This window comes from Oryza sativa, chromosome 6, assembly GCF_034140825.1.
Source record: "Oryza sativa Japonica Group chromosome 6, ASM3414082v1".
Lineage (NCBI taxonomy): Eukaryota > Viridiplantae > Streptophyta > Magnoliopsida > Poales > Poaceae > Oryza > Oryza sativa.
The window spans coordinates 24,795,140-24,819,136 of record NC_089040.1 but is presented as its reverse complement, the minus strand read 5'-3'; the positions used below and the strand labels follow the sequence as shown (position 1 = coordinate 24,819,136).

General features: G+C 43.2%; 3 protein-coding genes and 1 non-coding gene across 5 annotated transcripts; 2 read left to right on the top strand and 2 right to left on the bottom strand.

The window, feature by feature from the left end:
• Positions 1 to 859: 859 nt before the first annotated feature.
• On the bottom strand, positions 860 to 3,485 carry LOC107277747 (uncharacterized). Its single transcript, XM_015786895.3, has 3 exons — positions 3,285 to 3,485; positions 1,536 to 1,919; positions 860 to 1,302 (listed from the first exon to the last, which is right to left on the bottom strand). Exons 1-3 carry the CDS (start codon positions 3,483 to 3,485, stop codon positions 1,078 to 1,080), a joined length of 810 nt encoding a protein of 269 aa, XP_015642381.1. The 3' UTR covers positions 860 to 1,077.
• Positions 3,486 to 8,477: 4,992 nt separating this feature from the next.
• Positions 8,478 to 11,102, top strand: LOC107281305 (uncharacterized). 2 transcript variants are annotated; one of them, XM_066311247.1, is made up of 3 exons: positions 8,478 to 9,746; positions 10,610 to 10,747; positions 10,983 to 11,102. In XM_066311247.1, exons 1-3 carry the CDS (start codon positions 8,535 to 8,537, stop codon positions 11,100 to 11,102), a joined length of 1,470 nt encoding a protein of 489 aa, XP_066167344.1. In that variant the 5' UTR covers positions 8,478 to 8,534. The 2 variants fall into 2 exon arrangements, with proteins under 2 accessions (XP_066167344.1, XP_015642380.1); XM_015786894.3 differs by lacking the exons at positions 10,610 to 10,747; positions 10,983 to 11,102 and adding an exon at positions 9,848 to 10,416.
• Positions 11,103 to 12,155: 1,053 nt separating this feature from the next.
• Positions 12,156 to 12,239, top strand: TRNAL-CAA (transfer RNA leucine (anticodon CAA)). The gene has a single exon. It is a non-coding gene; the product is annotated as a tRNA-Leu (tRNA).
• Positions 12,240 to 16,562: 4,323 nt separating this feature from the next.
• On the bottom strand, positions 16,563 to 17,434 carry LOC4341471 (uncharacterized). Its single transcript, XM_015786110.3, has 2 exons — positions 17,156 to 17,434; positions 16,563 to 17,040 (listed from the first exon to the last, which is right to left on the bottom strand). Exons 1-2 carry the CDS (start codon positions 17,322 to 17,324, stop codon positions 16,814 to 16,816), a joined length of 396 nt encoding a protein of 131 aa, XP_015641596.1. The 5' UTR covers positions 17,325 to 17,434; the 3' UTR covers positions 16,563 to 16,813.
• Positions 17,435 to 23,997: the final 6,563 nt, after the last annotated feature.

Below are 23,997 nucleotides of genomic sequence, written 5' to 3'. Positions count from 1 at the left end.
GACGAATCTTTTGAGCCTAATTAGTCCATAACTAGCCTAATCTTTTTAAATATAGATTTTTTTAAAAAAAAGAAGTACAGTTCTCGTTGAAATATTAGAAAAAAAAAATCTCGCTTCTATATGAACTTTAAAAAAGAACACAATACCATCAAGACTTAGAATGAGAAAAGCATGGGTAAGGAAGTGGTGGGTCCGGCGGGTGTAAGGAAGTGGTAGGTCCGGCGGGTTGGCTCGCTTGCATCCACTCAGTGGAGCAGTCTAGAAAGGACCGGTCAATCAATATAGACTTGTCACACTGGGTTCAGGAGAAATCAGACTTGATCAGGGTGGAGTACATAGTAGAAAGGACCAGTCAATGTATATAGTACTAATCAGAAGATGATGCTGTAACAGTAATGTTTCACAATAAACAAAACAATTATTGGTGCAGAACATGTTGCTGTCGTAGAAGCATAACAATACGAGATAACACTACAACTTTTTTTTTCCGGAATAAGACACTACTACCTTTTTTTTTCGAATAAGACACTGCTACCTGTATAATTGGGTCTGTTTGGCATTGCAGATAGTAGAATTTATGGGTTAAAATCATTTTCGAATTTTCATATATCCAGCTAGAGTTGAAGCTGTGTTCAAACAGAGCCATCATTTTTGAATTTAAAAGTTTTTACAGGGAAATGGTATTTGATTTTAGAGAGGTCATATTCGAAAGTTTGTGCTATGATAGTGCAGAAAGTCTTTTTCCCTCAAATTTTGTGGATCCAAATTCTTTGCATTCATGCCATGGACCCATGCAAGTGTCATGCATATTCTGATATAATAGCAGTAATACTGGAGTTGCAAAGGAACAGAGTACCCATTGCTAGCGAATGGATTAATATAGTGAGCATAAAGCAAAGGAGAAGTCTGGTAACACGTAACCATAAAGCAGTGATAATCAAGACACCATCATATCAGAAGGCTAAAGTAACAACACCTAACCATAAACATACTCTAAGATAAGATAACTAATGTCTACTCAGTTGGCAAATGGCAATGGCATAGATTTTGTGGCCGGCTTCGCTTGGAAGGAGGTCGTCAGACGCCCCCAAGTCCGAGCATGCCGTCGTCATCGTCGTCGACGAAGTGGTCGGGGCGCCATTTGCGGTGGCTGGCCTCCTCCGCCCGAATCTTGGACTCCTCCTCCTGTTTCCCCTCATCTGCAATGAGCCTCATCCTGAAAACATCCAGAAGATGCTTCTCGTGTTTACCCACGACGAGGCGGGTACCCTGGGAAGCATACATCGCGACTGTGACCAAATCCTGCATGCACGCGACAAATCGAACAGGTCGGTCAGGTATACCAAGGGTGTGTTTAGCTCCGCATCAAAATTAAAAGATTGATTGAAGTTAAAACGATATGATGAAAAAATTAAAAATTTATATGTAATAAAAATTTGATGTGACATTTTTTTTTTCGAAACTAAACTCGGCCCAAGCCAACACAAGGAGGTCTAGGGTCGGAGAAAAGTCATCGGGTTCTGTTCTGTTCTGACCTTGGCCCACGCCTCCTTGGGGAGCTTGTCGGCCTTGATGCCGAAAATGTTGAGGTAGTATGGCAGCGCGTAGCCATCGGGGCCGCAAGCGAAACTGATGCAGCTGTGCAGGAAACTGAGGAGCCCGTCCGGGAATCCCCTTGTGACTGGGTCGCCGTGGTAGCACTGCCAAAGGTACCAATGGTACCTCAGCAGCGTGCACGTCGCCGCCAGGGGCTCCATCGGCACCTCATCGGAATCAGCAAGCTCCTTGAGGTTCTTGAACGTGCCGATTATTTCCTGCACGTCCTGGCTTGCGGCGCTCCCGGCCGATGGCGGCGGAGTCTGCTCCAGGAGGTCCAGCGCCTCTGCAGCTGACCATGCGATGGCCTTGTACGGCGTCACCTGACAGCAACCACATATCCAACAAAACAGATAAAGATTCAGATATATATATATATCTTCTTCTTTTCATCTCAAAAAACAAACTTCAGTTGAGGCACGCATGTATGTATATGGAATTGTTTTACGAAACTAAGTTCCAGCCCATATAGCCCAAACATCATCAGCCCCAAACCCCTCCCAGCCCAAAGAATTTGCCCCATAACCAATTTCCTCTCAGCCCAAACTGCATGCTCGTACTTCAATTAAATTGCATCAGCCTGGCCTGGCCCAGAACAACTCATTGGCCCGGCACGCTCCCCTAGGAACCCATCTCACAACTGTATCCACGCCCACAGTATGCCCAGGGACCAACGGGCTGATCAGTTCGGCCCATTCTCGAACCCTTTCCGATCAGGCCATCCTCTCGTCAAACAGATTCCATCCCCCAAATCCCCAACGTCTGTCCTCCTAGCCCAACAACGATCATCAACACGGCTAACTTATACTTACTAATAACAACAAGTACTTTAAGCATAACTTTTTGTTTTTTATATTTGCACAAAAAATTTTTTTGAATAAGACGAGTGGTCAAACATTTACAAGAAAATATGAACATCCCTTGTATTAGTGGACAGACATAGTAAATATTTTTCCTTCGAGAAAACAAATGGCCCAACAACCACCAAAGATCTACCGTTTCTTCCTCCGTAGTTGCTACTGCGTACGCTTTGTTTATTGATCAGAAGAGAACCTTTTTTGCGAACAAGCCTGCACGATTTTTTTAAAAAAAAGAAAACTTTCTTTTCAGAATGAAGAACCTACGTACGCGAGAAACAGATAGACCATGTATCAACACAACCAACAAGAACGGTAAAGAAGAGCTAGCGTGTGAACTCCTCGGGAGAAAAAAGCCGAAAAGAAAAGCACAACGTAAACTCCATAGAAGATACAAACAAACACAGATCTAGACCGAGAGAAAGAACGTTGTAAGAGGGCCTTACTACCTGCAGGCCAACGTCACACATGCATCAAGTACAACATATATGTTCTCCCAAGCAACAAGCTCGCGCGATCTCATGTTTTTACCGCAAGAGCAGATTTTCTCACGGCATCCCAGACCCATAATCCTAGATCTACCGTTTGTTACAGCACGCAAGCATCAACAAGAAAACGACCAGTTTTTTTTTCCCTCCACGTACAGATCAATACGCGCGACCGAAAAGAACATTTTTCTTCTTCTTTTTTTTTTTGAAACACATCGAATCAAATGCGAGGAAGGCAGAAGTCAGTCGAGACGCACACCGCAAACATCGATCCGGTTCCGTACGTACTACACATGCATGCAGATGCAGGTAGTTGGAAAGAAGAGTGCGTGCGTTTTCTCACCTTGGTGGAGTCGTCGTCCCAGGCCAGCCATGGACCTGGGTTAGCAGCCGCCTGTGCCACCGTCAGCCTGAGGGGACGGCCGGCGCCGGCGAAGCGCGCGACCGGCGGCGGCAGGAGACGGCCACGGCCAGCACCACCACCATGGCCGGCGCCTCCAGGCAGGCACAGGACGGGGCACCCGAGGATGAACAACGACGACATCTCGATCTCTCGTTCTCGCTGATGAGGAGATATGGCCGGGGGTGGAGGTGAAGTGCACTACTGCAGTGCAGCCTTGCGATATTTATAATCAGGAGCCAATGCTAGGGTTTTTTGGCAACTATGGGTTATGCATTTTGCGAGAGTGTTAGAAAAAGCAGTCAAACTTTAGAGAGATCACCTTTGGCTTTGGAGTTTGGACCAACGTACCGTGAAATGCATACGGTGTATGTATGTAAATTGGAGATCGATGTAGACGGTGTATATATGCATCAACAAGAAAACGACTTTGTTAGTATACTACTACTATTCCATATTACCATTTCATTAACTGCATGTATATGCATGTGTATTTCGACATGCAGTCTGTCTTTGTCCCCCCGCGCGCGTACAGGGAAAAAGGGAAGACCAGAGCTGCAGGCGTAGACGCCGTCGTCGTGGTGGTAGCAGTAGCAGTACGCGCTGCATGCATCCACGGCGCCGCGAGCGCGTGGACTGAGTTCATGAACCGCGGGTAGAGTAGACGCACAGACCGTGCTAGCCTGCTAGGTGTATGGATCTTTCAAGCTCCGGTGTATGTATCTTTCCGGTAGCACAGGTGCACCCATCCACACGTTCTGCCATGCATGAAGCCAACCAACCAAGCACACAAATTCCGTGGGTCCCCCTCTCTCCCTCCCCTGGACAATTCCGTGGATTGTTTGCGTGCGACCGAACAGCAGCCTAGAAGAAGCAGAGATCGCAAACAGATCGATAATTACATGCATTTCTCGGCTACATGCATTTCCTCGCTTAATTACTGCAACGCTGCAATAAGTGAGCGTATATATGTATTTTTTAAGTTCAATTTAGTGATGAAATAAGTGAGCGTACGTGTATATAACTAACCTAGCCTCCACCGGCAAAAAAAAAAAAAAAAACCGGGTCACATCATATACAGACACACATTTGAAGTAATAACAAAACAAATTACATAATCAGCATAGAAACCGTGAGACGAATTTATTAAGCCTAATTAATCCATCATCAACAAATGTTTACTGTAGCACCACATTGTCAAATCATGGCACAATTAGGTCTAAAAGATTCGTCTCGCAATTTACACGCAAACTATGTAATTGTTTTTTTTCAATATTTAATATTTCGTACATGTGTTCAAACGTTCGATGTGATGGAGAAAAAATTTGCCGGCGGAACTATTTATTGCTCCTTCCGTCCTAAAATATAAGTATTTCTAGTACAGTGACAAGTTAAACATTTTTAGCTTTAACTATTAGTAGCAAAAGAAAAAAAATCAATCATATGTATAAAATTGATGTTACTAGATTTATCATTAAACAAATTATCATAATATGCAATTCTTTATATTTAAAACATTTTATTTTTATTGATATTGTTGGTCAAAGTAGAATCTCGGAGACTGTGTCAGAATTTAAAAATGCTTATATTTTAAGACGGAGGGAGTAGTACATATCTACATCCGATCGATATTTGTTGTTTGGCAAGATACAAATTGCCTTGTTAAGTTCGCGAAAAGAAAATTTTTGGGTGTCACATCGGATGTTTGATCGGATATCGGAAGTGGTTTTCAGACACGAATGAAAAAACTAATTTCATAACTCGCCTGGAAACCGCGAGACGAATCTTTCAAGCCTAATTAATCCTTCATTAGCACATGTGGGTTACTGTAGCACTAATCATGGACTAATTAGGCTCAAAAGATTCGTCTCGCGATTTCCCCCTAACTGTGCAATTATTTTTTTTATCTATATTTAATGTTCCATGTATGTGTCAAAGATTCGATGCGACGTTTTTAGGAAAAAAAATTTGGCAAACTAAACAAGGCCTAACTATAAAATCCATTTAGTTCAGCAATAAATAAATTAATAAAGCTACATTAATTTCTTTTTCACAGGAGTATTACACCAGTAGCACGAAAAGCATGTAGCCACCATGACCCATCTACTCGTGCTGCTTAATTTGCAATCTGCTTCAGGCTATTGCATTGGGTCGGAAAGAAAAGGGGACCACGGAATATGTATGTCGTCGAGGTCGATCGGCTTTAGCTTGCGTGGCACGCTCGCAAGCTTGCTTTACACCGGAGATTGCGCGACGGGCACCGGAGATTGCGCGACGGGCATAGGCTGTGTGTCCGTCTAGCCTGGTGCATGAACTCGGTCCACCGGCGCCGTCGATACATGCTAGCAATACGTACTCCTACGTCACCTTCGTTTCTGTTTTTTTTTCTGTACCCACGCGGGTGACGAAAAAACAAGAGAGAAACGGATCGGATCAGTGCATATCACACACATTAAATACGGCGCGCGAAGGGTTGCCCAAGCAATGGGATACTTTTTCTTTTCAAAAATTCGAACAGCCAGCGTACTTTGTGCATCGTGTGGAGGAAGAATAAAGCGATGCAAAAATCTTCTATGCGCGCATATATATGGTGCCAAAAGTGCCTAAAAATGCAATCAACATTTTAATTTGAACCGCGATCATACAGCCATTAAGTGCTTACAATATTACTTCCTTGGTCTAGGGCGTGTAGCAATTAAGGGATAGAAAAAGTCTACAAGTCTAATAGTAGTTACTAATGACCACATTGCCCTAACAAACGATTGCGAAACTTTTGAAGACGATGTTGTTTTTCCAGCAATATGCATGTCGAAAGCAGGATGATCACAGGGAAAACCGAGAGATGTGTAGCTCGTTATCTGGTGAGAACTCCCAAGGCTGGAGCTGCCACCGATCAGAAAGGGTTTTTCAGATGGGCGGAGAGGATTTTCACATGCGGTTGGCTGGCCCGACGAGGAAATGAGTTCACCACTAATCAGAAAACTAATAAACATCACAGCAAACATAAATTTCATAAGCCTGCTAGTGTTAAAACAAGTACCTTGAACAATTTATTATTTATAACAAGAATGGACTTGCTTTGCTTGTGAGGAAATATGTGCAAAGCTTATTGCATCATAAAGGCCTCTTGGAGGAGAAATTAGAACTTTATGCTGATTGAAACAAATATACATTCAGCAAACTTGATGCACAAATCAAGCATATATTTCATCACATTCTCGATGCTGGAAAACAGATAGTAAGATCTAGCATCCTGATTTTTCATTTTTTAAAAAAAAACTTTCACAAGTTAGCAGGAAATCATATTGTTAGAGTATATGGTAGTTATAGTTATATTAGAATAGGATTTATTTGTGTGGACTCCTTCCATATCTGTAATCCTTCTTTATCTCACCCTATGTACTCCTATATATACCGGTCCCTAAGGCTCAATGCAATTGATCCACGTTACGCAATATACCTCTCTCCCTATACTATCCAATATGGTATCAGAGCGAGCGACCTAGAACCGCTGCTCACGCTTCCGTCACCGTCGCCCCGGGAGGGCTCCGATCTCCCGGGGGCGGCCAACTTTTTTTTTCTCTCTTCGCGTCGTCAAGTCATCATCCTAAGAGATCCATCTCTCAGGCGTTTGTGTTGTCATCAATCAAGCAGCAGCAGCAGCGTCTCCGATCGTCGTCGATCTCACCGACCACCTGGCGCACTGCCCCCGCCCGTGGCCATCCACGAGCAACCGTTGACGTGTGGATCTCCGTCGGCCATGCTAGGCCTGCCTCGCCGCTGCCGCTGGGGGGGGGGGAGGGGAGGGGGGACGGCCACCTCTTCACCTCGGCCGGCGTCATCGGGCCCCGTCCGCCGCTGAGGACGCCCGCCTGCTGGTGGTGCTCGGCGCTGCCCCGCAGCCATCTACCCTAGCGTGACGGGGCTTGCCTCTTCGCCGCGCTGAGGAAGCCACCTCCATCAACCACGCCGCCGTCCCCGCACTCCTCTACGCCGCTGGCCACCGTTGACGCCACCTCCGCCAGCCTTGCCATCGATCTCTTGCTGCCCATCTCTCTCTCTTATCTGTATACACATGCGTTCATGGATAGGATTTGGGAAGGTAGTAATTGACACACAAGAGGGCGTTGTGGAATAGGATTGATTTGTGTGGATTCCTTCCATATCTGTAATCCTTCCTTATCTCCTCTCCATATACTCCTATATATACCGGCCCCCTGAGGTTCAATACAATAGATCCATGTTACGCAATATACCTCTCTCCATATACTATCCAACACATATGATGGAGCTTGATAACAATGTAATTATCCAAAATTAACACTGCATACCTCAACTTCACAACGATATGCTGAACACATTTTATCAATATTTATACAGTCCATCACAGCGAAAAAAAAATCCTTTGCTCTTTCCGTGACATTTGGAGCAAACTTTTATTAGAAGGTGTCATATCACTACTACAGAAAACATTTTTCCGAACGAGGACATCTTTAGGTTACGGGTGAACCGTAACTAGTCGTGCCTGCAAACATCGGTCTACATTTTCGCATACGGCTACTTAAAAGATCTGCATGCAAAAATCAATTTCATTCCAGTTCAGCGAAAACCCACCGCATGTTCTAGTTCACCACCCATCACATTCCCATTCGGCGATTGGTCTAGTTCGATGATGCCAGCTGCCACTCAGCTCTTGTCTTGCCGGTTAATTATCGCCCTTCTCCCTATTGCTGACCGCTCGCTACCACCTGGAGGGAAGCCTGGAAAAGATGGGGACGAGAGAGTAAGAGGAGGGAGGAGTAGGAAAACCGACCCGTTCACATGTAGCGTCCATGTGGTCACCTTGACTCAATGACACGTCAGCTAAAACCGGACATAATATTATCATGTGAATTTAGTAGTATTTCAGTATTGTAAGTTAAAGACGTGTTATATCTCGTATCATGATTTATGGATGTGATTTAAACTCGAAGCAAATACGAGGGATTAAAGTGAACTTATTCCGAATGAAACAAAACACATGGAGCAATCTGAACTGCGTTTGGAAAGTGAACTGTGACACCAACGGTCGGCGTTTGGAAACATGGGATCGTGCGTCCAGATAAAAGCAACAAAGAATCACAAATCGATTCTTCCAATCTCCACCCCTCGCCATCGATCATCGTCACCGTCGCCGTCGCCGTGATCCGCAGCATGGCGGCGCCACCGCCACCGCCTCCGCGTCCGCGTCACCCCGTGGCAGACAACGACGACCTGGTCGGCGAGATCCTCCTCCGCATCCCGCCGGACGACCCCACGCGCCTCGTCCGCGCCTCCGCCGTCTGCAAGCGCTGGCGCCGCGTCCTCGCCGACCCGAGCTTCGCCGCGCGCCACCGCGCGTTCCACCCGAGGGCGGCGGCGGCGGCGGCGGCCCCCGTGCTCGGCGTCCTCCACAACCCGGCCGACCGCGAGCTGGACCGCTTCGTCCCGGCCGCCGCCTCCTCCTTCCGCGCCGCCGCCGGCGACCGCCGCAAGCACCACATCCTCGACTGCCGCCACGGCCGCGTCGTCCTCTACGACTACGACTCCCACTACCCCACCGACGGCCACGTCGTCTGGGACCCGATCACCGGCGAGCAGCACAGGATCCCCAACGTGATGGATGCCTTGACCCACCCGGCCGTCATCTCCGGCGCCGCCGCGGGTGGGGGTGGTGGCTCGGCCTCCTTCATCGTCGCCTTCGTCGGCGTGCAGAATTGGGAGAGGCACTTCTGGGACGCGCACGCCTGCTTCTACTCGTCGGAGACCGGCGAGTGGAGCGTCCACATCAACATCCACCTCGACCTCGATGGGTACCACCTCGAGGACCGCCCCGCCGCCCTCGTCGGCGGCGACACGCTCTACTTCGTCGGCAAGTCGGGGATCCTCCTCCGGTACAGGTATGGCCTCCCGCTGCGCTGCGGCAGGGACATCCTGGGCCACGGCATCACCTCGGCCGACGTGCTCTCGGTGGTCGACCCGCCGCCGGGCGCCAAGCGCCGCCTCCGCCTCGGCTACACCGTCGTCATGGCGGCGCCGGAGAGCGACGGCGGCGGGCTGCGGCTGGGAGTCCTGCACCGCCACAAGCTCGCCCTGTGGGACAGGGAGGAGGACGGCTCCGCCGCCGCCGCCGCCGCCCGGTGGGTGTGGCGCGTGGCCATCGATCTCGAGCAGGTGCTGCCATGGCCGGTCGGGAATACCAAGGGCAAGGAGCGGGCGTGCTTGGCCGCAGTTGCCGAGGACCCCAACGTCATCTTCGTCGGCACGGAAGAAGACGGCGTCTTCGCCGTCGAGCTCGATTCGCTGCGCATCAAGAAAGTGTGCGAATTGGGCAAATCACAAGGCCGTTTCTTCCCCTTCGTCAGCTACTGCGCCGAGTCATTTCTGGTATCCATCTCATATTTCTCATCTGTTCATGCAAGTTTGGTTGCTGATTTAAAATGACATGGTTTGGTGGTTTTTATTTTATTCTATTTTTATTTTTACAGCTGAGCCTAGCAACCAGCAAATTGCCAGCACCAGCGGCAAATTAATCCACCATCTTGCAGTCTGATCGATGTTCTTCGGTGATTTGTTTCTTCTGCGGAAAGTTCAGGGAGACAAGCAGTTTAGTTCGATCACTTGGGTCAGTTAGCATAGTTCCTGACGATTTTTTTGTTGTGGTGTTCTTCTTATCAAATTGTGACCATGGATCATCACTTAAGTTTCAATCGATCAGTTTCAGCATACGCGAGTCATTTTGTTTCAGTCATTGCCTGACACCAACCATCAAGTGTCCTGAAAAAATGAACCGTTGTTGTTCAGTCTCAGTCGGATTCAGACAAAATTACCAAAGCATCAAGTAATTGGGGGATAATTCGGCTCATTGAATTCACTGTGATCATGATTTGAGACATTCTTCATTTTACACATTTTTCTTTTTTGACATAGTTGAGTTCAGAGTCTGTTTGCCCCATCCTGTTTGAAGTTTTCGGTGTTTTCTGAAGAATGGTCTGTGTTTCAGCTTAAACATAAAACTCTAGGTTATCTCATTATCTTCTGAAGATTTGTTCCGAAATGCTCCCATGACCGTGGAATTGTCGCATTGACACTTTTAATCATTCAGTTTCAGCATATACGGGTCATTTTTTTCCTCATGGATCGAACACTAAGTTTCAATTCTGTTTCAGCATGTCCACTAAAAATTCAGTTTCAATTCAGTTTTGCACCTGAGCATGAATTGTCCTGAAAAATGAATCGTTGTGATTCAGTCTCAGTCTGATTCAGACACAATTGCCAAAGCATCAAGTGATTGTGGACAATTCGGGGATCTGATTGAATGCATCGTAATCATGATTTTAGTCTTCCATTTTTTATATACATTTCGACATAGTTGGGATATTGTTCAGGTCTGTTTGCCCCCATCAATTTGGAGCCTTCGGTATTTTTCAGAAGAACTAGTCTGTTTCAGCTTAAACATAAAACAAGAAGCAGTGGTCTCAGCTCTTCGAGTACATCCATAGAAGGCAGCTGGAACTTAAAAATGTACCCGTTTCCCATATTTTCGTTGTATGCTATCGTATCCTACCTGTAACTTTACGGTATGCTTTTGCATGGACTTATTTTTCTTAATCCTTTCTCTAGTTCAATTCCAATCCCACCACATTTGCTCAAGATAAATTAAGACGCAGAACAGCGGGGAGTATTCAGCAAATTCTGCTGACTGGACCACAATGGTTGCTATCCCGAGTTCCACGACAATAGCCATGTCAAAGAATGCAAGCTTGCATCAGTTACAACTGTCCTAACATTGAAGTATTGGCCTTTTTCTCTTTTTTTTTCTTAAACAAAATACAAACGCAGACGCTCACAGTACAAATGATCATACATGCAGTGAGGGAGGCAGCTCTCGGGTAGGTTGGGTGACGGTCCGGGCTCTACCGTTGCCGCCTCCATTACCTACTAGCGTCAATGTGTATAAAAATTGATTCATCGGCTGTGTTTAGATTCCAAAAAATTTTGGCTAAAAATATCACATCAATTATTTGGACATATGCATGGAGCTTTAAATGTGAACGGAAAAAAACCAATTACACAGTTTGCATGTAAATTGCGAGACGAATTTTTTGAGCCTAATTGCGCCATGATTTGATAATATAATACTACAGTAAACATTTGCTAATGACAGATTAATTAGGCTTAATAAATTCGTCTCGCAATTTACAGGTGGATTATGTAATTTGTTTTGTTATTAGTCTATATTTAATACTTCAAATATGTGTCCGTATACGTTAAAAAAAATTGGCCAACGAACTAAACACAGCCATCATCATGGAATGTTATTAATCGCCCAAGACTCACACGATGATGTCGACTCCGCCACTGCATACATAACTCTACGCGAGCAATAATCATACTCCATCCGTTTCTAAATACTTTGACACCATTGACTTTTTAAGCACATGTTTGACCGTTCGTCTTTTTTTATTAAATACTTTTGTGAAATATGTAAAACTATATGTATACATATAAATATATTTAACAATAAATCAAATGATAGAAAAAGAATTAATAATTACTTAATTTTTTTTAATAAGATGAACAGTTAAACATATTTAAAAAAGTCATGGTGAAATATTTAGGAACGGAGGGAGTAATTTATTGGTGTGGGAAATTATTGCTTAGACTGTCTTGTAATATTGCCTTTTGCTTTCCTTACTTTGTTTTTAATAAAAGAAAAGGAAAAAGGACTTGTTAAGGTGGAGCAGATGGTTAGCTGTGAATAATAAAATTAACCGGAAATAACGCTACATAACGGTCAGGATGGCCGAGTGGTCTAAGGCGCCAGACTCAAGTTCTGGTCCTCTAACGAGGGCGTGGGTTCAAATCCCACTTCTGACATTTTGTTTTTTGTTATCCGTATTTATTTTATTTAGTCGAGAGTTTCATACAAACCAAAATTCTCCGAAACGAATTCATATCGACAGCTCAAAAATTTTCAGGAGATTTGTGCGACATTTCTTCATTTCTTTTTTGCCCTAATGGGCCGTAATCCGACCAAACGAAGCCCAATCGAGGCCCATCTTTCACCTGTGTTGCTGTTGACGCTCTGTGAGACTGACCTCTCCAATATAGGCTGCTGCTTTTCCCTCCCTAAAAATAATTCACGTTGATATTTTTACTTCCTTTTTTTCCTGGTATTTCCCTTTTTTAAAAATCGATGAAATTTGATGTGAAATCATTATGACACCACAAGTTGACAACACTAGCTCAACCAAAAATCTGTATAGTTGGACATGAAAATTGATGATAACACCTATGCCGCGCCTCCCATCCATGCAACATTTGCCATTTTAAATTATAGAGTCCAATTTCTGATGGAATCTATAAACGTGTCGGGCCTGTTCACTTTAATGCTATTTTCAACCTTACTAAGTTGTGATAAAGTTGCCAAAAAAGTGGTTACATTTAGTTTGCTACCAAATTTTGGTAACTATATACTAAAATTTGGTAAGGTTTTTTTTATCTAAGTGAACACGTCCGTCATTTTCAAAGTTCAAAAAATGCCCTATGAATTTGCATGCACCTCTCAAGAACACCACCAAGATAATGAGAAGGTACTGTAGAATTCTATGGCGTGAGCTGAGTTGGCAAAATTGACGAGTGACGACATTGGGTGGGGGAGAAAGTTGGAGTTGATCATTCAAGATCCAGAAAGTCCGTAGAAATAATCACGCAATATAATACATAAAAGCATGCTAATTGCTTTCGTAGAAGTGCTGCTTTTCTCTAGCTGAAGATCTTGCAAACAGGTCACACTAACCAAACGATTGTTACAGAGGACGGATGGGTACGTCACTAATATTTTTTTAAAAAATACGTTGAGAACACTCCCTTAACCGCACGCTTCAAGAGCCTAAGATGTGTTTACGTTAGAATAGGCTAATGTGTTGTCAAAATTCACTGAACATTATAAATGTTTGGTAATTAACTAAATCCATCTGTATATTTATTATTTTTTAAAATATAGTATGATTTAAAATAACATTAATCTGAACAAGCCCATGAGTAAATTCAGACTTTCAGCACGAAAGGCATAACATTTTAAGCATGGCCTCATAGACAACTAGTATAAAAAATTACAGTCATTCGGGATTGTCTCGTCTCTAAGATCTTTCTATGAAGTTTAGGTGAGAGGTCATAATTATTTTATAGCTAATAAGTCATGGGAAAATAAATGAAGTTACCAAAATAATGATTTAAAAGAAAATGCAAAAAACAAAATTATGATTAAGAAACTGAAAATTCAAATTTTAGCTATGAAATAAGCCAACCAGTAAAAGATGGAGCTGAAAGAGCTAGCTAGGCGGCTTGCGTGTCCATACCTCTACGGTCCTAGAAAAAAAAGAGAGGAGGGTTTTAGAAAATTTTAGAAGAGCTCTAAGCTTCGCCGTCTCCTCGTGCTAATTAATCAAACCCACACAACACTAATCAACGCGATCCCCCACATCCGCTAATCACAACAGAACACCTGTAACATATTAATTAACTAACTAATCTCCCCGCAAAAAAAAAAACTAACTAATCTACATCCATCTCGTTGCTCGTGCCTAATCCACATGACTAATTATTGGCTACCATCACGGCCGGTCGATGTCAGAGCAGCGAGATGAATTGTTTGTACTCGTACTTGACCAGATTAATAACAAAGATAATTTAGCTACAATCATGGATAGAGAATCTTGTTTAACAAAATATGATAGGCGACCAGTAGATGTACACTGCAGCCCATAGCAATTCAAAAATCTCCGTTTAATTGACGAGCGTGCGAGCGTGGGAGGGGACCGGTGGTCTCCAGGCCGTTGGTTGGTTGGTTGGTTATGGTTGATGAGCGATCGGGCCAACCCCAACATGGAGACGCTGGACTGCACGAGCGTCGCAGTGGACGGTGTGGTGCCGCAACGAGGGGATCGAACGAATCAACGAATGATCGAAATCCTCTCGGAATCGGTAGCATCTCTTTAAAAGCGACGCTCTATCGGTTAGTAATTAAACATATTTATCATTTAAACTACTAGGTATTGATATTAATATGATGCAGAAAGAATTAAAAAAACAGATTTTAAAAATAGTCTAAAACGGTACACCTTATACGAAAACGACGCTCGGTCAATCAGGAATTTCATCTTAAACGAACCATATGTAAGCCAACTCACTGGGCACCGGTAGTAACCAACGGGAGGGGAGAGCACCCTGAGTTTACTAGGATTTTTCACTGGTATTGGACTATAAAGTGACGCATTTGCACGACTATAACAATTTTGTTATGTGTCATTAAACAATTATATCATTTGACGTAAAATTTGAGAACAAAGTAAGGTTATTTTGAGAAATATCTTTACTGTATGGTGGAGCATAAATCTACACATGTATTAGAAAATAAGCAAGGAATTTGAATTAGTTTCTCGGACCATCATCGTCGATGGGTCTGGATTGGGTCTTAGGAGATTTTATGGTGGAATGATCTACCTCTCTCATTGGTGGAGCCCGCCGTTTCAGCAGTGAACTCGACCTGTGGCTGCTTCAGGACACAGTAGTGTAGGGATTGAATTCGGTTCGCTGCAGTCTGTAGCGTGAACACTATATCCGTTTGATCTTATTTCAAAGGGCAGAGTCATCCAAAAAGCTTCATGCAGAAAATAGATGTAGGAGTACTTATGCCGTGTTTAGTTCCAAAATAATTAATTCTTCAAACTTCTAACTTTTCCATCACATCAAAACTTTCCTACACACACAAACTTTCAACTTTTCCGTCGCATCATTTCAATTTCAACCAAACTTCCAATTTTAGTGTGAACTAAACAAAGCAATGTGCAGCATGTAATGTAGGAGTAGTTATGTTCTTTTTCCCCTTCTTTTTCCTAGGTCTCAAGAAATATGAGTCGCCGAAAGGATCTTTTCTACTTATATTTGACGGCTCAGATATCTTCTCTCTTTTTGTCCTTTTAGATCCGATGGTTATTATTTGTTACATGATATGGCATATTCTAGTTCTATTTTAATATTAACTTTTCACTAGTTAAGATTGGAGGCAAAAAAAAAATGCTCTGAAGTGAAGCGAAACGAAGGATCTCCTATAGTGTGCTCCCTCTATTTTAAAATATAGTAATTTAAAATTAAATTTAACATCAATTAGTATTATGAAAAGCTAGTATCAAATTTAGGTTGATAGTAGTATACTATTATATATTTTAAATAAGAGAGGTAAGAGTTCCTTAACGATTGTAAACTTCTTCATTGCGTACGTTTGTGCCAAACTGCCAAGCCTGTCATCAACTTTACTAAAAACCGCCTTTTTCATTGTTGACCTTAGACCTTGCTAAGGTATGTGCAATCAAGGGTGTGTTTTTTAAGTACATTTACATTTACTCTCTTTTTTTCGTGTACGGCTTTCCAAACTACCAAATAATATACAATTTTAAAAACAATTATAACAAAGTATTATTTTAAAGGTTTTTATCCTAGTTCTTAATAGATTCTAAACTAATCCGTCGCTCTATCTTTCGTGTTGAGGTAGGGTTCCCAAAACACACACAACACAACACACCAAACCCAACCCGAGTACCCGACCGCGCGCGTGCCCCCTTTCCCCTGAAAACCCACACCACCACCGCGACACGACACGTACGACACGACGACGCCGCGAGTCACGGGAGATTAGCCGAAGACCGCAGCGGCGCCCCCCGCGCGCGCGCGCATGTGATCCGCCCCGCCTCCGCGCGCCCGCCGATCGATTCCGACCTGTGTCGCCGCCGCACGCCACCACCACCACGGATTCCTCTTCTTTTCTCTCGCAGCCATGAATAATCCCCCGAACCCCAGTATCTATCTATCCATCTATCTATCTGCTCCATCCTCTCACGAGACAAGATACCAATAATCCTGTGGCTTCCGTGATTTCTCCCAAAGCAACAACCCGAGCCGTGCTTCCCTTCCCCTCTTCCGTCCGTTTGTTTTGTCCGTCTCTGCTTGTGTTTTTGGTTGGATCAGGACAGCAACGGCCGACCACAACTGCTGATATGATGATATATCACTGCTAACACCCGAAAAAAAAAATTGGGCAACGAGAGGAGGAAAAAGAAATCCGGCAATCACCTGGCGGGAAAAAAGAATGAAAAAAAAAATGAATATTGAGAGAGAGAAATTTGATGGACACAGAGGAAGTGCAAGATCGGAAGCTTCAATGGATTAATAATTCACTAATCACCCAGAATAACAATAATAATGTACACGTACAACAAGTACAGCTACAATCACCTGCACTGCTGCTGATCGCTCGCTCGCTCGTGCATCGGGATGCACGCTAATTACAAAACTTCCCGATGATTAGCGGCGGCGATTAGCGATCAGCAAGGGAGCAAACAGAAGCAACAAGTTCCGGATTAAGGGACTAATGGCAGATTAATTAGCTGGAGCTAGTAGGAGCAGGCGACCCTGAGCATGGAGCGGCCGCGGAGCATGCCGCGGTACAGCGCCTCCCGGTTCGCCGGCATCGCCGTCGCCGCCGTCGCCGCCGCGTTCCTGCACGACGGCTCGGCCGCCGCCGGGCGGGACGACGCATTGCTGTCGTTGTCGACGACGTCGGCGGCGAACCTCACCCGCTTCTTGCTCCCGCGCCGCGCCTTCTCCCTCTTCCGCTTCTCTGCAAGAAACACACGTCAGGTGAGAGGAGAGTCCTAAAGAGGAGCCAAGAAGAACAGCACGCACGACGGCGCGCTATGGCCATCCATGGCGGCGCTTTTGCTCCGCTCGCTCACCGGAGGAGGAGAGGCAGGGGCGGAGGCGAGCAGGGGCGTCGTCGTGGTGAGGCGGCTTGTTGGCGCGGCAGAGGGAGAAGAGGACGAGGGTGCCGGAGAGCGCCATGGCGGTGGCGGCGAGGGCGAGGCCGGCGTGGGAGCCGCCGGCCGACGAGGACGAGGACGACATGGGAGCAGCTCAGGTAGCTCGAGCTCGGCGCGCGGCGGCGGCGACTGTTTGGGGAGGTAGTTGGTTGGGTGGTTAAGGCGAGAGGGACCCCTGCACTGCACTGCAATGGCAGAGAAGCCCGTAGGCACGCTGCTACTATAATATACTACCCGCTACTGCTGGTTGCTTTGCTGGAGCTGGACTGAGGTTGGTCAAGCTAGTTTATTAGGGTAGTTCAGTACACTTATCCAACTGGTAAATTATTACTACTACTGTAATTTTTAATTTTTTTCTATTTTTATTTTGGGAGAGGTTTGTTTTGGGTTGGAATCATTGGTGCAGGGTACAATGGTCATTTTGTAGTTGATGTTTCAATTTGTATTCAGTTTTCCATGGAAGAGTGGGGGCTATATATGCATCTTCGGCAGTGGCTGTATGCACGTTGTTGGTGTAGAGGCTGAGTTTTAATCCATTATTAAAAATATATTTGTCATTTGGTAATTCCGTCGATAAAAAAATGCATAGGACTAGTTTCTTATCGGTGGATCTACATCGAGACTTATAATAAAGTGCGCGAGCGGTCCCTAAACTTGTGCGGGTATGTCATTTAGGTCTCTAAACTTTCAAAATGCATTTTCGGTTCTTTGAACTTGTTTTGGGTGTCATATAGGTCCAAACAAGCTCCAACCTCTTCCATGCGCTGATGTGGTATGCCACGGTAGCGCCTACGTGTTAGTCGGATCCACATGCCAGTTACATAGAAAAAATATAATTAGAAAAAAAACATATTTTCTCGTCTCTACCTTCGAATTTTTATCTTTTTTTCTGTCTACCTAAGAGGAGAAAATATGGTTTTTAATTTTATTTTTTTATATATGCTTGACATGTGAATTTCACTAACACGTAGGCGTTACCGTGGCATTGCCACATCAGCGCTATGGAGCGGGTTAGAACCCGTTTGGACCTACATGACACAAACAAGTTTAGAGACCTAAAAAATATATTTTAGTAGTTTGGAGATCTAGATGACACACTGGCACAAGTTTCGGGATCGCCCATGTGCTTCACTCTATTCTATATGGATAACAAATGTCTTGATTGATTGTGCGTTTGTGCGTCAAGTGTTATAGCGGCTGCGATAACCAGCCCAGCCGAGCAGGTCCAAATTGGATGCTATTAGAAAAAAAAAGTGTAAAACGCTTTTGGGTAAATCCTACAATGAAATTTATATTCATGAAATTCATATTTGTTTGAAAATTCGGTCGGTCTCAAATTATTGATACTTTTATGTGCATATATGAATTCATCACCAAGCCAGTCCATCTGAAATACATAAATTGCAGCATAGAAGATACAAAGGGTCATACAAGAAACCACTCTCACTAGAAAAGAATAGAAACATGGGAGGTAGTAGTAGTAAATAAAACCAAATAAAACTAGAATTTCGTATTTAATTTAAATCTGTGTTCCCAGCATTCAGAACCTGATGAGACAGAGTGGAATTCTGTGGAAAGCTGGAAATAATACCCCTGTGGACCAGGTCATCAGTCATCACCAGGACAGTTTTTGTTTTCCTTCTTTCATTCCCCTTGTTTTCACTTGCAACACCTGTAAATCCTACTGCTGGTGTTATCCGGCACGGCACGATGAATTATTGGGGGGATGTCTCCCTCTTCTTGCTACCTTTGACATGAGGTCAGATAAGACGGTCACCCAATGTTATGTCTGCAAAAGATTTATGCTTTTCCCCCCTCTTTTACAAGTGAATGGAGGCCAAGGTTATGATGAAAATACTTTTTTTAAAAAAAAATCTTGGATCAAATTCCAAATTAATTGAGGCCAAGAAGTAAGATTCAGTGACTGCTTGGCAGCAGGGCAGGTAGGACAACATATGCAGGCTCTCCTGATGCTTTTACTTTGCTACCAGTTGCTTTAAATGATCTAGTTTGCCTCTCATTTCTGCAGCCAGTATGGTTTTTGCTCCAACTAGTAAATAAAAGAAAAAAAAAGGCAAGGTCCTCGAATTTGTTTATGATTTTATTACAACCTCTATACTTTCAGAAAAAAAAAACAGGTTAGAGCTCTTACTCTTGCTAGGTGTATCATATAAAGCAGTTCAAAAAAGGGAGGAAAAAACAATAAAAACCGTTTAAAAAAACTAAGAGAAAAAACCATTCCAAAAAACACAGAAAAATACGGGGGAGAAAAGATTGAACTATGTCCATCAGATCTGGTTCTGTTGAAATGTACAGTCCTGTGACTAGTGTACTGGTCTAAACTATTAACTATTGTAAGTATTATTGAGCGGATCAGCACCTTACAAGGTACTCCCTCCGTTTCACAATGTAAATCATTCTCGCATTTCCCATATTCATATTGTTGTTAATGTATGGAAAATGCTAAAATGACTTACATTATGAAACGCAGGAAGTATTAGACTTTCACAAGCTTCTCCCATCAATCAGACCAAATCTCCCTAGAAAAACCTAAATTATGTCACGTTTTGGATCCCATTAATTCCATCGTCGTCATCACGTCGGATCCAATGATCGTTAATTGCATCAGCTAGCTTAACCAAATGAATATTATTTGTCCAGCCAAATGGCCCTTGTACCTGCCGGAAACTGCTGTCCTATGTAGCGGTTTCGCGTGCAATTTGCAACGAAAAAGGACGCCCATTTGGCGATGTAAGCTGACATCGATGCCCCCAAAAGAGCCCAATAGGAAGCTAATGGAGGATTAATTAATGAAAAAAAATCCTTGAATTCATGTTTGCCTCTCTTTTTTTAATTCAAATTATACATGTATGACGTATAGAGCAGCATGCATGATGTAGGTGTACTGTTAGCTGCAACTGGAATTATCCAATTCCAGTTAAAGTGGAACCCTAACCCAATTATTTGAGATCTAGGACAAGCAAACCGCACTTTTGCCACTCTTTTTCTTTTTTTCATGCCGCTGCTAGCTAATGGAGAACACATCCATAATCAGTATCTAAAATGGGTGAGGTACATCTATATATCCTTTAGGATAATAAGATTTTTTTTCTAATTATTTCTATAAAACTTTAAAAGCAAAGTCGATCTCCTTCCATCCCCTCCTCACACCACGTGTGTATAACCACTGGATTAAATGATTTGTCCTCAATCACCATTCTAACTCATCTCTATTTATATGGGCATGTTATAACGTACGAGCGTGTTATTAGAATTATCCAATTCCATTTTCTTGGTTTCCTTCTCGCATAGGTATATCATCATGACTTCAAGAATATACAAAGTACATATGACAACTTAATTAAACCGTTAATATGCCACCTTCCTATCTCCTGAAGTTGAACTATATATGCTGTGAAGAAATATATGGATGGTTGAAGTAGAATCTAATTCAATATTGTCACATCGTATCCAATGATCACTGCAACCAATCAGGATGAATATTCACCTATAGTTCCCGATAAAAACCGATGTTTTATGCCGTGTTCTCTTGTGATAGCTTAGTTAGACCGCAACTTACAAAAGGGACACTATCGACCAAACGCTGACGTCTCTTGAAAGAGATGTTGAAAGAGCTCAACAATTGAAGCTAATGGAAGATTTGTTATGAATAAACTCTAGCAAATGGGAATATCCTAGATTCCATGGATGACGTACATACAGAGTTCTTTTTCCCTTTTGGAAGTTATGGGATATAGGTAGCTATAGTACTAGTATTGCATCGGAAATGCTTGCTTGCAACGACCTAGAGTATCCAATTAGAGTGGAACTATAACCCAACTATTTGCGCTCTTGTACAAACAATTGCTCTTTTGAAGCTCTTTTCTTTTCCTTTTATGTGTAATGGAAGGAACAACCTTTTGCACTACTTTTGTTGTCTAGCATTGTGCTGAATTCACTAGTTAAAATGGTTAGGGTACTCAATGTACCAAGAAAACAAGGTCGACACAAATTGAAGACAATTTATTGTCTTATACTTTTGAGTTTACATAGATTTATCCCCAATTGGGAAATTTTGGACACCTAGTAGCCAACAATGCCATTTATAAATCCTTGGTAGGAAAGATCGTCCATTTCTCATGTGACAATAATTTCATTTAAACCATGAAAAGATAATCACCTTCAGTTGTATTCGAATTAGTGGCGAAGCTTTTTTTTTTTTTTTTTGAGGATCTTGTCCTCCACATACTTATTATATAGTACTCCCTCCGTACTTATAAAGTAAGTAATTTAGGACAATGTTTAAGTCAAACCTTAGGAATATAAATCATGAATAACTCTCAAGTTGTTGAGTTTGAAAATGTAAAAATTATATGAATAGATTTGTCTTGAAAAATACTTTCATAAAAGTACACATATATCACTTTTCAATAAATATTTATAGAAACAAGAAGTCAAAGTTGTGTTTTGGAGACCGTGTCGCTGTCCAAACGACTTACTTTACGAGTACGGAGGGAGTACCTTTGTTTCATTTTGACCTTTTTTAGTCAAAACAAATAAACTATCAAAATACATTCAATATTAGATGTAATGAAATTAAATTAATGCTACAAATGTTATTATATTTTTCTATAAACTTGATTAAAGTTTAGAGAAGTTTGATGAGAAAATAAAAATGACTTATAATATGAAACGAATTATAAACGGAGGGAGTAATTTTTAAAGTAATATAATAATTAATATGATCTAAAATAGCTAAAAATACACAAGCTATCCGTGCCCGGTGACACATCAATGATTGGAATTGGGTTAACTAATGATCTAAAACCTTAGAAAGAAAATTTAGAGAAAAAATACCACTAAAATACAAGAAATTGGAAAATATAGAATTGGCATGAACTCATGGGAAATGTTTGCACGAGGTATGTCGATTCAGCTGCTGTCCTGGTGTTCTTGTGTTAGATAATCCTACAACCTGCTTTTTTTTTTCCCTGGCCCTCTCTCTCTCTCTCTTTTTTTAAACACCTGGGCCCTCTCTCTCTATCTCTCTCTCTCTCACTCTGATGATTACTTTTCCCAGGCGTCCTTGTTCTTATCCCCTATCCGCCCGGGGATTTGCAGTACAAAACCCAACACGCTGTGGCTCCCCTTTTGTACTGCGTCCCTGCTGCCTATGATCTCATTGGTGGCCGACCGCGGCATCGACGGCTTCGTCACGGAAAGAGGAGAGGAGAGGCTCTCCCCGTCGCCTGCCAAGTGCGAAAGCGGAGGAGAAAGCGAAGCATAGCAAAGAGAGAGATCGCTGCCGTGCCGTGACGCAAATCGAAGGGAGGGTCCCGCGCTGGCTGTCACGTTGGGAGATCCTATGGTAGGAGTACGGTGGTGGTGGTGGTGACAGGATCCGTCCTTCTAGGGCGTCCCGGGAGACGTCGCTGTTGGGAGTTTGGGGACACTTGTCGCCTCTGTGGTGACCCGGCAGATTGGGATTGGGATTTGGATCCGGTGCAGTACCTAGTGTGACTGCAACATAAGCAGTCACATTAGGACCTTTTGATGTAAATCTGAGGGTCCAAAATCTATCAAGTATTGTTCACACGAAAAAAAAACTGTAAAACTAGCATCAACATTGTAGCATCAGATCTAGACCGTTCATTGAAAAAATGGATGGCTGAGATGATGTGCAGTTCCTAACTTGCAGTCACAGTTAGGACTTCACTAAATCTCAATTCATCAGATTGAGAGGTCATCGCTGCTTGGTGTGGTAAAACCGTAAAATTAGCAGTGCTAGGATCCTAAAACCTACTCCTTCTTTAAAATTAACCAATCTAACATTAGATTAAAAGTTTCTTTTTCCAGATTTATAATAGTAGATTTAGGTAATGTCTCCAATCTTAAATTGATTTATTTTAAGATAGAAGTAGCACGTGTGAGGTTTTTTTTTTTACATCAGACAGATATAAAGAAATTCTCTATTTCTAGAGGACCATTCACATGGTAACAACATGACAACTGACAAGTAGATTTGTGGTTTCGGCTTACCACATCTGAGCCATGCCTCCACTTTAGTCAAGCCCATGCCCCACAACAGAGCTACACGTGTCTTGCAAAAGGAATTTGTGTCTAGTTAAGACGATCTACTTACAAACCGTATTGAGTGAGGCCGTACCCTCGAGTTCCAAGCAGTGAAGGCCAAATCTGGAACTAGGGAGAGGCGGAGTATGGTTAGATATGTCAAATATGAAAGAAGGCGGCGGTGCTCACTGCCAGGGACAAGTGAAGAGAGGGTGAGGAAGATGGCTGATGATGAGGGAGGGAGAAAAGGGGCCCACCACCATGGATGTTGCACCGATTTACCTCTGCGCCACCCTAATCTTATTATTTCGTTGCTCCACGTCGCCTCGATCTGACCAAATTCAACAAGTTTGTAGCTAGCATTGGCACGCTCATGACCAGATTTAGCGAGGTCTTTGCTTGTTTGATGGTTGACGGTGAAAAATCGACCTGACGATAATCTCCTCAGCCCTAACCAGCCTTGATCTATGCTGATGGCTAGCTCGTCGGCCGAAGAAGTTGAGGTCATATATGAGGAGAAATGAAGCGATGACGGTGCCCAAGAGTGCTTGTTGGCATGTGCCAAGGAGGAGCATGTCAGGAGAGAAAGGAGAATATGGGAAATGGTGAGGAGGGTTATGCTAATACCCCATCTTTAGAGTGTTTAATGTAAAATTATGGACATAGTGTATATAAATTGAGATAAT

Excerpts from the sequence above, each read along its gene's own strand:
- LOC4341471 (XM_015786110.3), bottom strand. The coding sequence starts at position 17,324 with ATGTCGTCCTCGTCCTCGTCGGCCGGCGGCTCCCACGCCGGCCTCGCC. Across the intron at positions 17,041-17,155 it reads CCCCTGCCTCTCCTCCTCCG|AGAAGCGGAAGAGGGAGAAG; the intron begins GTGAGCGAGCGG and ends TGTTTCTTGCAG.
- LOC107277747 (XM_015786895.3), bottom strand. The coding sequence starts at position 3,485 with ATGTCGTCGTTGTTCATCCTCGGGTGCCCCGTCCTGTGCCTGCCTGGA. Across the intron at positions 1,920-3,284 it reads GGGACGACGACTCCACCAAG|GTGACGCCGTACAAGGCCAT; the intron begins GTGAGAAAACGC and ends GGTTGCTGTCAG. Across the intron at positions 1,303-1,535 it reads CCAAGGAGGCGTGGGCCAAG|GATTTGGTCACAGTCGCGAT; the intron begins GTCAGAACAGAA and ends GCGTGCATGCAG.
- LOC107281305 (XM_066311247.1), top strand. The coding sequence starts at position 8,535 with ATGGCGGCGCCACCGCCACCGCCTCCGCGTCCGCGTCACCCCGTGGCA. Across the intron at positions 9,747-10,609 it reads ACTGCGCCGAGTCATTTCTG|TCTCAGTCTGATTCAGACAC; the intron begins GTATCCATCTCA and ends GTTGTGATTCAG. Across the intron at positions 10,748-10,982 it reads ATAGTTGGGATATTGTTCAG|TTCAATTCCAATCCCACCAC; the intron begins GTCTGTTTGCCC and ends TCCTTTCTCTAG.